We start from the raw sequence: 13,216 nt of genomic DNA, 5'->3' as shown, positions 1-13,216 counted from the left end.
CCTCAAGTGATTTGGGAAAGCCACGTAAACCCACATCTGTGCAGCCGGACTGCAAGAACTGAGCTGCTTTCCTACGCGATATACACTGAAGAGCCAAAGAAACTGGTATACCTGCCTAATATCGTGTAGGGCTCCCGCGAGCACGTAGAAGTGCCGCAGCACGACGTGGCATGGGTAGACTAATGTCTGCAGTAGTGCTGGAGGGAACTGACACCATGAATCCTGCAGGCCTGTCCATAAATCCGCAAAAATACGACGGAGTGAAGGTCTCTTTTGAACAGAACGTTGCAAGGCATCCCAGATATGCTCAATAATGTTCATGTCTGGGTAGTCTGATGGCCAACGGAAGAGTTTAAACTCAGAAGGGAGTTCCTGGAGCCGTTCTGTAGCGATTCTGGACGTATGCGGTTTCGCATTGTCCTGCTGGAATTTCCCAAGTCCGTTGGAATGCACAACGGACATGAATGGATGCAGGTGATCAGACACGACGCTTACTCACGTGTCGCCTGTCAAAGTAGTACGCAGACATATCAGGTGTCCCATATCAATCCAACTGCACAAGCCCCACACCATTACAGAGCCTCCACTAACTTCAACAACCCCTGCTAACAGGCAGGGTCCATGGATCCATGAGGTTGTCTCCATACCAGTACACGTTCATCCACTCGATACAATTTGAAACGAGACTCGTCCGACCAGGCAACATGTTTCCAGTCATCAATGGTCCAATGTCGATGTTGACGGGCCCAGGCGAGGCGCAAAGCTTTATGTTATGCAGTCATCAAGGGTACACGTGTGGGCCTTCAGCTCTGAGAGCCCATATCGATGATGATTCGTTGAATGGTTCACATGTTGACACTTGTTGATGGCCCAGCACTGAAACCTGCAGCAACCTGCGAAAGAGTTGCACTTCCGTCACGCTGAACGATTCTCTTCAGTCGTCGTTGGTCCCGTTCTTGCAGAATCTTTTTCCGGCCGCAGCGATGTCGGAGAATTGATGTTTTACCGGATTCCTGATATTCACGGTACACTCGTGAAATTGTCGTCCTGGAAAATCCCCACTTCGTCACTACCTCTGAGATGTTGTGTCCTATCCTCGTGCGCCGACTGCAGCAGCAAGTTGAAACTCACTTAAATCTCGATAACCTGTCACTGTAGTAGCAGTAACAGATCTAACAACTGCGCCAGACACTTGTTGTCTTGTAGAGGCGTTGCCGACCGCAGCGCCGTATTCTGTCTGTTTATATATCTTTGCATTTGAATGCACATGCCTATACCAGTTTCTTTGGTGCTTCAGTGTAGATCGTATCCACTGCTTTTCCTGTCAGTACAACGAAGAAATAAGCTGATTACTGAGCACGCAAACGGGAACATCCGAAGGTATTGCACATCAATATCACGATCGAATGAATGGTACGTATTATTATTATTAAAGAGCATCCAGCAGAACTATCAGTTATTAAAACTTAAAAATATGTTTTATACTCACAAATAATGATTTTTTGGATTCAGAATAGTACCTACAGGGTAATTCTCTGATAATGTTGCAAACTTTCACGGGTGATGGAGAAGGGTAAACGCATCAATTTGGGATAAGGTATTCAGTCAGCCTGTGACAGAATCCACGCAGGATACAGTGGTCAATGTGCAGTGAGCAGTTTTCTTCCAAAGCGCTGGGCGAGTTCATTCGTTTGTTCGGAAGGGGAGACCGTCAGTGTTTGCCACCTTTCGGCCGGTCTGCGATTACAAAATCGAATGCTCACTCTGCAATCTCTCTCAAACGATTTTACAGTAACTATTCTGCAAAAAATTTCATTTTTACGTTACTTCTAGCTTTATGTGCCAGATTCATGATGATGTGCCCACCATTTCGTTAATGGTCATTGTTATTGAGACATAAATGTGGAAGTAAGGCACTCCGCGATATTTGAAAAACTTTGCAGTGAAAAGTAGGAGTCGCTATGATTTTCCGTTTGGTGCATATTGTGTAATATGTTGCTGTGTATGAAATTTAGCTAAAATATTGAATTTTTCTTTAGAATTGGGGGGATGTCTCTATCTATCACCAATCTCGAGAAAATTAATGTGATGTAGCACACTAATTTGCCATCGCGCTGCTCCAGCGATAAAGCTAGAGTGAAATATTCACAACATTCTTAATATTTCATAAACAGTTTGAGATATTGAAATGAGATTTTAGCACGTGGTAGCACACAAGGAGGAGAGTATTTTGCCATATGGTTATTATGCAAAACTTAATTACCTGGTGTGTTACTTCACCAACAACTGAATTTTTTGATGAACGAATTAATTTTTAAGGGTCATCGATACCTGTTGAAACGAAAAGTGCTAAGGGGTTTTGAAACAACGTAAGTGAAGACTTAATTTGTACCGAGGTTGTGCTTTTTCATAAGCTACTGACCTTACATTTCCTCAGTTCCTCGATTAATAAACCACTGTTTCAGAATTCTCTCGCAAATGCGGCTGCACAAAATCTTAGAGAGTTGATGAGACTGTGTAAACTCCTCCGTTTTAGCAAAAAAAGCAAATTTTAACATGGCAACAAGAGAAACGTGTAGGTTTTACTCCAAATTCGCCACTCATGATGCTTCTCTGAAAGTTACAAATGGTTAATTACTCAGGCGAAAATAGATAGCTGCATTTTCAGTGGAATTCTTTTTACATACAGTACTAACCAAAGCAGAGGTGACAGATCTTTATGAATGGTCACCATGCAAGTGTGGGCATGGAGGGGTTCCACTTAATATCTAGAAAAAATGTGAGGGGCGGTTTCAGTTTAAAGCGGCACTTCCCCTCCAGCGCTCAGCATTTCCTCTAAGTACCTGTCAGTAACCCCTCACACCCCACCTCCCTCCTCTGCCGCTCCCCCCGCGCATGCCCTGCCAACTGCGAATCTACACACCATCGTATTCTGGTGTTCTTTGTGGGCTCTACATGTCGCAATGAAAATTATAGTAAGTAAGACTTATTTCAGTAAATAAGAGACATAATCAATCATGCACACACATACACCCATGGCTCACATTCCATGCTTGTGATATAATATTTACATTAGGCTGTACACATTTTGATTAAATCATAATTTGTTCAGCCGTTGAAATGTTCTATATTTAAATAAATATTTATATAGTGACACTTTATTCATTGTAAGTAATGTCTCTTCTCTGGTGAGAAGTTGTCGTCCACAAAGGATTAAATGCTGTAGTAATAGGTTGTCATGTGGTATCACAGTGGGAAGCCAATAATGATGTTATTCTTGAAATTTTCCCAGCGTAAAGCGTATTCCATGAAGTTTCAGGACTGTAGCTGGATAATGGTGACTTCCTGCAATGAAAGACATCATGTGGGATGAGGAGATGCTAGGTTTCTTTGGGAGAGGACGTGGAGGGTGTGGAGATTGAGAGAGGCTGGGACATATCAGTAGAGGTGCAGCAGCAGGCAGGGAGTGGAGAGGAAAGGAGACATTAGGGAGTGAGGGGGATCGATGATGGTGTAGAGGATACAAACATGTTCAAGGAAAAGGAGGAGATGTGGGAAAGGGATGAGGTCAAAAAGGATCCTGACAGGGGTTGGGAGACAGATCACATGGCGTTCAAGGATTTGGAGGGCACTATACAATTTACGAGGGGGCAGAGATCCAGGCAACACTGGTGTAAAAAGGATGGGAGAGTTCAAGAATTTGTAGTTATGAAGGATGGTGGAAGGATGCAATCCCCATGTCTGGTCAGACAGGAGGTTCAGGAGGTGGAGTCTGTTGTGAACTTTGCGTTGGATGGATAAGGAGATGGGGAGCCCAGGTGAGGTGATTGTCAAGGTTGAGGCCAAATTATTTCAAGATGGGAGTAAGTTGGATAGGACAATCATAGATGGTGAAGTAGAAATTATGGAGCTGAAATGAGGGGGTAATGTATCCTATAACGATTGCCTGGGTTTTTTGAAGGATTGATTCGAAGGAGCCACTGGTTGTACCAAGTGGTAAACTGTCTAGGTCAGTTTAGAGGGAACACTGGGGCCATTGAAAAGTAGGATGGAGGGCAAGAAATACAGTGTCATCAGAATACTGAAGGAGATGGACGGGTGAGGGCAGTTTGGGCCTGTCAGCAGTGTACAGGAGATAAAGGAGAGGAAAAAGGAAGGACCCCTAGGGCAAACCTGTCATAGGGTAGAAGGTATGGGAATTGGTATTATGGACAGTGACATAAGAAGGACTGTGGGAGAGGAAGGAGGCATGAGATAGATAAAGTTGATAGAAAGGGCGTAGGTCTAGAGCTTGAAATGGAGCCCACAACGACATTCATAGTTAAAGGCGTTCTGGATTTCGAGAGAAACAAACATTGCAGAACGACGGGATTTTAGGCAGAGGGAGAGGAGATGGATATCGTTAGGGAGCTGGTTGTCGGCACAGAAGGAGGGCCGGAAACTACATTGAGTAAGAGGAAGAAAGTGGTGTTGAGTTAGGTGGTGATGGATACAGCAGGAAAGGATAGATTCGAAGACCTTGGTGAACACAGAGGTGAGGCATATGGGGTGATAGGAGGAGGTGTCAGAAAGGAATTTTTTGGGTTTAAGGAACAACAGGATGCAGGAGATCTTCCATAGGTCAAGATAAAAGCCAATGGAGAGGACGGTGTTGTACAGAGTGGCAAGGGCGGCGAGGAAGGTGAAAGGGCATTCCTTGAGGTGGCGGTAGGTCATGCAGTTGTGACCATGGGCGATGTTGCATTTGCAGTGGAGGATGAGTTTAATGTCATGTGCTGTAATAGGAGTGTTCAATTGTGAGAGTGATAACTGGTCCAAGTACCAGCAAGTAAGAACGAGTGGCGGGACAGTGGTATCAGTGTGGTCAAGTACATCAGGGAAGAGGGAGTAATCAAAGTGAGAGTCATTGGGTATGGGATAGGTGGTAAGCAAAATGGTTAGCCCTACTGAGGTCAGGGAAGGGGCAGTTGTCATGGAGGAGTGGGTAATGTGGGACAGGATGGCTACCAGTAAGGAGGGGGAAGGCACACCAGTACTTCGAGGAGTTGACAGGGACGGTGGCGTTGAATCATGTGCATGTATGGCGCCATTCCTGGCGTTTCATTGCTGTCAGAAGGCTCCGAATGTGTCTTTGTAATTGCCAGTGGCAGAGGAGTGTGTCCCGGTCACGAGTACAGAGGACGAAACGGTAAAGCCAGTGGGATTCACGGGGAAGGGCAGGATGGCCTGTGGAGGAAGGGTAGGACGGTGGGGGTGGATAGGTTTGTTGGGAACATGGGCCACCACCGCTTCAGATATGGTCAGTAACAAATGAAGTACTTGTTTAAGAGGTTTGCAACACTACATACACTTGTTACTAAAGTCTCATTTATTTTTAGAGCTATCTGTTCCTCGTCCTTTTCGGCCCCACCTGTCTCCGTCTTCACTACATCCCATACAGTTCCTATTTTGTTGCCTGATGTAATTATCTTTCTCTCATAATAAAGCTGCTTTGATTTCAGGATTATTTGCTTCAATATTTAGCAGTATTCCTTGTAATGCATTACAATTCTAACATCAGAGCGGTTCCTAGATAGTAGATAAAGTCTCCTTTTTGTCCCACATGATGTCTTTATTCCTTGTGTAGCCCACGTTTTACTTTTTGACTTCTGTGTGATTTACTTTTATGGGTAAACAATTTTCAAAAGTAGAGATAACTTTATTAATTAATGCTTTGTATTTTCCATTTGAGTCAGAAGTATTGTAAACTTCTATGCAGTTCATGTCTTTGAGCAATGCCCTGAAGACTGGTTTAATGCAGCTCTACATGCGACTCTATCCCGTGCTAGCCTCTTCATCTCCAAATAACTACTTCAACTTACATCCTTCTGAATCTGCTTAATGTATTCATCTCTTTGTCTCCCTCTACGATATTTACCTCCCAGAATTCCTTCTAGTACTAAACAGTTGATCGTTTGTGTCTCATAATGCGTCTTATCAACAGTTTCCTTCTTCTAGTCAGGTTGTGTAGCGAACTTCTTTTCTCCCCAAATCTGTTCTGTACCTCCTCATCAGTTACTTGGTCTATCCATCTAATCTTCAGCATTTTCTTGTAGAACCACATTTCAAACGCTTCTATTCTCTTCTTATCTAAACTGTTGTCGCCCATTTTTCACTTCCATACTACTCTCCTTTTGAGGAAAGACTTCCTGGCCCTTAAATTTATATTATACGTTAATAAATTTCTCTTCTTCATGAAGCTTTTCTTGCCCTTGTCAGTCTACATTTTATATCCTCTCTACTTCGGCCATCACCAGTTATTTTGCTGTCAAAAACTCATCTATTACTTTTCCTGTCTCGATTCCTAATCTAATTCCCTAGCACCGACTTAATTCGACTGAATTCCATTGCTCTTATTTTTCTTTTGCTGATTTTTATCTTACACCCTCCTTTCAGGACGCTGTCCAGTCCTATCAACTGCTCTTCCAAGTTTTTTGCTGTCTCTGACACAATTACAATGTCGTCGGCAAACGTCAGAGTTTTTATTTCATCTCCTTGAGCTTTAATTCATACTCCAAATTTTTATTTATTCTCCTTTACTTCCAGCTCATTTTACAGATTGAAAAACATCAGCTATAGGCTACAGCCCTGTCTCACTCCCCTCTGAACCATCTCCTTCCCTTCATGACCCTCGACTCTTATAACTACCGTCTGGTTTCTGTGCAAATTGCAAATGGCCTTTGGCTCGCTGTATTTTACCGCTGCTGCCTTCAGAATTTCAAAGAAAGTATTTCAGTCAACATTGGCAAAAGCTTTATCTAAGTTTACAAATGCTAAAACGAAGGTTTATCTTTCCTTAACCTGTCTTCTAAGGTAAGTCGTATGGTCAGTATTGCCTCGTGTGTTCCCACATTTCTCCGGAATTCAAACTAACCTTCCCCATGCTCGGTTTCTATAAGTTTTTCCGTTCTACTGTAAAGAATTCACGTTAACATGTTACGACCATGGCTTATTAAACTGATATTTCGATAATTTTTACAGTTGTCAACTGTTTAGTTGTGGACGGAAGTGTGGGAGGTAAATTTCGTAGAGGGAGACCAAGAGATGAATACAGTTAGCAGATTCAGAAGGATGTAGGTTGCAGTAGGTACTGGGAGATGAAAAACCTTGCACAGGATAGAGTTGCATGGAGAGCTGCATTGAACCAGTCTTCGGATTATCAACATTATTCTTGAAGTCTGAAGTTTTTCGCCTGTCTCATACATCTTGCACACCAGATGGAAAGGTTTTATCATGATGTGTTCTCCCAAGGCTCTCAGCAGTTCTGACAGAATGTCATCTGCTCCCAGGACTTTGCTTTGACTTAGGTCTTTCAGTGCTCTCTCAAATTCTTCTCGCAGGATCACATCTCGCATATTTCGCATGTCATCTTCATCTATGTCCTCTTCCATTTCTATAATATGGTCCTCAAGTACATCTCCTACACCCTCTAAATCCACCCCCACCTTTCAGCTTTTCCTTCATTGCTTAGGCCTGGTTTTCCATGTGAGTTTTTGATATTCAGCCAGCTACTTCTCTTTTCTCTAAAGGCCTCTTTAGTGTTCCTGTAGGCGATATCTATCTTTCCCCTAGTGAAATATTATTCTAAATCCTTACATTTGTTCTCTAGCCCTTCCTGCTTAGCCATTTTGCATTTCCTGTGAATTTCAAGTTTTGAAACGTTTGTACTCTCTTCCGCCTGCTTCATTTACTGCATTTCACATTCTTTCCTTCATCCATTAAATTCAATGACTCCAGAGTTATTCAAAGACTTGTACTAGGCTTTGTCCATTTACCTACTTCATCGTCTGCTGCCTTCACTATTTCATCTCTTAAAGCTACCCGTTCGCCTTCTACTGTATTCCTTTCCCTCGTTCTTGTCAATCGTTGCTTAATACCCCCTCTGGAACTGCTGGTTCCTTAAACTTATCCAGGTCCCATCTCCTTAGTTTCCTGCCTTTTTGCAAGTTCTTCAGTTTTAATCTACGGATCATAACCACTAAATTGTTGCCCCCTGGAATTGCTTACATTTTAAAATCTGGTTCCGAAATCTCTGTCTTACCATTATGTAATCAATTTTAAACCTTCCGGTGTCTGTAGGTCTCTCTGACGTGTACATCCTTCTTTCATGGTTCTTAAATCAAGTGTTAGCGCTGTGCAAGCTGACGCTGAGTATTTTTTTTGCGACTGCCGTAGTGCGGCGCTGCAGATTGAGCTTTTAAGAGGCAAACAATCACAGGAGCGCAATACGGAAATCTCTTGACGAGGTTAAGAAAGGATTTCAAGACGAAGTGCATGGGGAGCTTTCCAAGGAGCTGGTTTTCCTCGACGACAAAGCATCAATTCGCTCTGCTCAGTCAAACGTGCTGCTTTTTGGGCTACTGATCTTTGCCTAACTCCCCAACGCCACCGTGTTCTCCTGCCATGGCACCCAGCGACTGCTTCCTCCTTCTCCGAAGTAATTTTCGATGTGCAACTTTCCCTGATCAGCCAGAAAGCTGACTTCGAGGTCGCCACCAAGTCATCCATCGCAGATTTTTTTCCAGCAATAGACGACTTCACGTCGCGTGTAAGGGTAAATATGATTCTGTGATGATATTACTAACTTTCACGAATGATGGAAAAGGGTAAGTGTATCAATTTGAGGTAAGCGACCTTCGTCCAGTAACGGCCAAATCGAAAGTTGTAAGCGAAAATCTTTCTGATACTTCTGACACTCGAATACACGACCGGTACTGTTGGTGCAAAGATTGCTGGGTAGGTATGATCCTGGAACGTTTCCCAAACGTTATTCGTCGATGGATGTTGTTCCAACATGATGCAGCCCCACCTCACTTTGGACCGAGGGTTCGTGAGGGCCTGAATCAGACATTCCCTGGAAAGTGAATAGACTAAGGAGGTCCTGAAACTTCCTGACAGATTGAAACAGTTTTAATCTGCCACGAAGTTTCATATGAGCGCACACTCCGCTGCAGAGTGAAAATCTCGTTCTGGAAATATCCCCCAGACTGTGGCTAAGCCATGTCTCCGCAATATCCTTTCCTTCAGGAGTGCTAGTTCTGCAAGGTTTGCAGGAGAGCTTCTGTAAAGTTTGGAAGGTAGGAGACGATATACTGGCAGCAGTGAAGCTGTGAGGACGGGGTGTGAGTCGTGCTTGGGTAGCTCAGATGGTAGAGCACTTGCCCGCGAAGACAAAGGTCCCGAGTTCGAGTTTCGGTCCAGCACACAGTTTTAATATGCCAGGAAGTTTCATATCGGCGCACACTCCGCTGCAGAGTGAAAATCTCATTCTGGTAAGGAGGTCCTATTCCGTGGCCAGCACTTGCACCTGATGTAACCCCATTTGATTTCTTCAAATGTGTTTGAATTCCTAAGGGACCAAACTGCTTAGGTCATCGGTCCCTAGACTTACACACTACTTAAACTAACTTATGCTAGGAACAACACACACACCCATGCCCGAGGGAGGACTCGAATCTCTAGCGGGAAGGACCGCGCAGTCCGTGACATGGCGCCTCAAACCACGCGGCCACTGCGCGCGGCTTTTGATTTCTTCTCGTGGGGCCATGCGAAAAGTCTTCGGTACGAGACGCCTGTCGAGACTGAAGGGGATCAACTGGTAAGAACTGTCGCTGTCTGCGAACTGTTCAACGACGCCGGAGATATAAGAACGGGTACTACGCCACTTTGTGCGAAGATTCCGTGCATGCATTGACGCAAGGGAACGCCATTTGCAACAACTGTTGTAGATGTTGCAGCTTTTCAAAGTTGTGCTGTTAAATGGAATTAATTAGTAATATACAGTACGCACAGAATTTTTCGACTCTGACAAGTTACGCGTGCTGTTCCTAGACAATCAGCAAGGCAAATTATCGGAGGGTATTGGAGAGTATTAAGCGATAATTATGTACTTCATAGTCAGGGTTCGGAAGATGGAGTCCTCTGTTTGAGTGCTGCACGAGGCTAAAGAGGAGCTTAACTACACTACTGGCCATTAAAAATGCAACACCAAGAAGAAATGCACACGATAAACGGGTATTCATTGGACAAATACATTATACTAGAACTGACATGTGATTACATTTTCACGCAATTTGGGTGCATAGATCCTGAGAAATCAGTACCCAGAACAACCACCTCTGGCCGTAATAACGGCCTTGATACGCCTGGGCATTGAGTTAAACAGAGCTTGGATGGCGTGTACAGGTACAGCTGCCCATGCAGCTTCAACACGATACCACAGTTCTTCAAGAGTAGGGACTGGCGTATTGTCACGAGCCAGACGTTTTCGATTAGTGAGAGATCTGGAGAATGTGCTGGACAGGGCAGCAGTCGAACATTTTCTGTATCCAGAAAGGGCCGTACAGGACCTGCAACATGCGGTTGTGCATTATCCTGCTGAAATGTAGGGTTTCGCAGTAGGATCGAATGAAGGGTAGAGCCACGGATCGTAACACTTCTGAAATGTAACATCTACTGTTCAAAGTGCCGTCAATGCGAACAAGAGGTGACCCAGACGTGGCACCCCATACCATCACGCCGGGCGATACCCCAGTATGAGGACGACGAATACACGCTTCCAATGTGCGTTCACCGCGATGTCGCCAAACACGGATGCGACCATCATGATGCTGTAAACAGAACCTGGATTCATCCGAAAAAATTCGTGCACCCAGGTTCGCCGCTGAGTACACCATCTCAGGCGCTCCTGTCTATGATGCAGCGTCAAGGGTAACCGCAGCCATGGTCTCCGAGCTGATAGTTCATGCTGCTGCAAACGTCGTCGAACTGTTCGTGCAGATGGTTGTTGTCTTGCAAACGTCCCCATCTGTTGACTCAGGGATCGAGACGTGGCTGCACGATCCGTTACAGCCATGCGGATAAGATGCCTGTTATCTCGACTGCTAGTGATACGAGGCCGTTGGGATCCACCTCGGCGTGCCGCATTACCCTCCCGAACACACCGATTCCATATTCTGCTAACAGTCATTGGATCTCGACCAACGCGAGCAGCAATGTCGCGATACGATAAACCGCAATCGCGATAGGCTACAATCCGACCTTTATCAAAGTCGGAAACGTGATGGTACGCATTTCTCCTCCTTACACGAGGCCTCACAACAACGTTTCGCCAGGCAACGCCGGTCAACTGCTGTATGTGTATGAGAAATCGGTTGGAAACTTTCCTCATGTCAGCACGTTGTAGGTGTCGCCACCGGCGCCAACCTTGTCTGAATGCTCTGAGAAGCTAATCATTTGCATATCACAGCATCTTCTTCCTGTTGGTTAAAGTTGACGTCTGTAGCACGTCATCTTCGTGGTGTAGCAATTTTAATGGCCAGTAGTGTAGTTTTTCTCGTGTACCTTTCGACTTGGTACTTGCCGTACTGCCAGCCGCTGTGTCCGAGCGGTTATAGGCGCTTCAGTATGGAACCGCGCTGCTGCTACGTTCGCAGGTTCGAATCCTGCCTCGGGCATGGATGTGTGTGATGTCCTTAGGTTAGTTAGGTTTAAGTAGTGCTAAGTCTAGAGGACTGATGACCACAGATGTTAAGTCCGATAGTGCTTGGAGCCATCGTTGTCGTACTAGGGTCCGTTACCTCAAATAATTTACCCTTCTTCATCATTCCCGAAAGTCTGTAACATCACCACAGGATCACTCTGTGTAAATGGACTAACACCAAGTTTGATGTTTGCTGCTTGATTTTCGAGATGATAATTAAAGTTTTCTGATTACCTCTCGTAGGTTAACTGAGGACCGTGATGACAGGAAGGGCATCTGGTCACAAAGTTAAATAAAGTAAATTAGTAGAAAAGAGAGGTACATGGAAGTACCAGGTACGGTAAGGTGCGGTGAGTGACGGTGACCGAGGACAGCAGATTGCGGAACACGGAAGCGCGTGGCTCCAGCGGCAGGCGTCGTGCCGTGCGTCTCGCGAGCGCCTCGTCTGCCATTGTGCATTGTGGCGGCCGGTGCCGCTCTGTTTGTCGCGGCAGAGAGAGTGTCCGTCGCGTATATAGGGCCACCTGCCGCCGCGGGAGCGCTTCTGCTGCACCATGGCTGCTGGGAAGCTGCCGGCGGCACTGCTGCTAGCGGCACTACTGGCTCCGAGCCCCGCGAGCGCCATCGTGGCCGGCGCGGCAACCAACGGCTCCGTGAGCGAACCACCAGCTGCCGAGGACCAACTGCAGCAGCTCCCCTCCTCACACAGGAGCGCTTCCGCCTTCCCAGGTACGTGGCATGTCAGTAGAATTCCTTCTGACTGGCCCGAGTGTGGAACAACATAGTGTTCTGTTGGCAAGATGCTAATGAATACTTTCAGGGTTCAATAGGCAATGCAACTCTTTTTCCTGAAAGCAGGATGGGTTAATTCAATATACCATACTATTCTCCACTCTTTTGCTACAAAACCCTGATTCTCAACATAATCTCCGTTCAACGCGACGGCCTTACGCCACCTTACTGGAAGGGCGTCCGCCCCCCGTAACTGAGTGGTCAGCGCGACAAAATGTCAATCCTAAGGGGACCGGGTTCGATTCCCACAAAGAGAATTAAACTCCTGAATCAAGCACATGAGACAAGACAAGTACTTCACAGAAAATAAAGCACAGTCCCTGGTTATGAGCACATTACCTATTGACACCTCAAAGAATGCCCTGTCTGCTTTTTAGTTACCATTGCAACCCCTTTACACCACTGTCCTCGCTACATGTTACTATACAGAACTGTGGGAAACGTCCAAAATCCTATTTTTCCTCAAACAGAGCAAACCCCTATTGATGGCTCCTCCTACAGCTCCATCTGTCGCACCTCAGAGTTCAGCAAGGTCTTCAAAACTTGTCTAATACATTCATCAACACCTGAACCAACACCACCCCCTTCCCATTAACCAGTGTGGTTTTCATCCCACCTTCTCCTCTGATGACCAGATCCTGCACATCACCCATCTCCTATCCTACCAGATCAACACCCAGAAATCTGCTACTTTTGTCTCCCTCGACATTGAGTATGCCTACGAACATGTATGGGATTCCGGACATCTTTTCGAAGACCTAACGTACGCACTTCCAGTTAATTATGTGACTCTTATTAGACTGTTTCCCCCTAATCACCCATCCATTGTCACAGTTATCAACAACTCCCCCACTTTCCTTCCCACTGCAGGCGTGCCCCAAGGCTCCATCCTCTCTCCTTTCC

At 45.4% G+C, this 13,216-nt stretch overlaps 1 protein-coding gene across 1 annotated transcript in view; it reads left to right on the top strand.

Annotated features, from left to right (window-relative positions):
• Window positions 1–12,075: 12,075 nt before the first annotated feature.
• Window positions 12,076–13,216, top strand: part of LOC126252530 (uncharacterized) — a 78,960-nt gene continuing 77,819 nt past the window's right edge. Inside the window, exon 1 of the mRNA XM_049953425.1 lies at window positions 12,076–12,250. Coding sequence (XP_049809382.1) covers window positions 12,076–12,250 — 175 coding nt within the window. The remainder of the gene's footprint in view (window positions 12,251–13,216) is intronic.

The sequence above is a fragment of the Schistocerca nitens genome, chromosome 4 (assembly GCF_023898315.1).
Source record: "Schistocerca nitens isolate TAMUIC-IGC-003100 chromosome 4, iqSchNite1.1, whole genome shotgun sequence".
NCBI classification, from domain to species: Eukaryota; Metazoa; Arthropoda; class Insecta; order Orthoptera; family Acrididae; genus Schistocerca; species Schistocerca nitens.
This window is presented reverse-complemented; position numbering and strand designations above follow the sequence as displayed.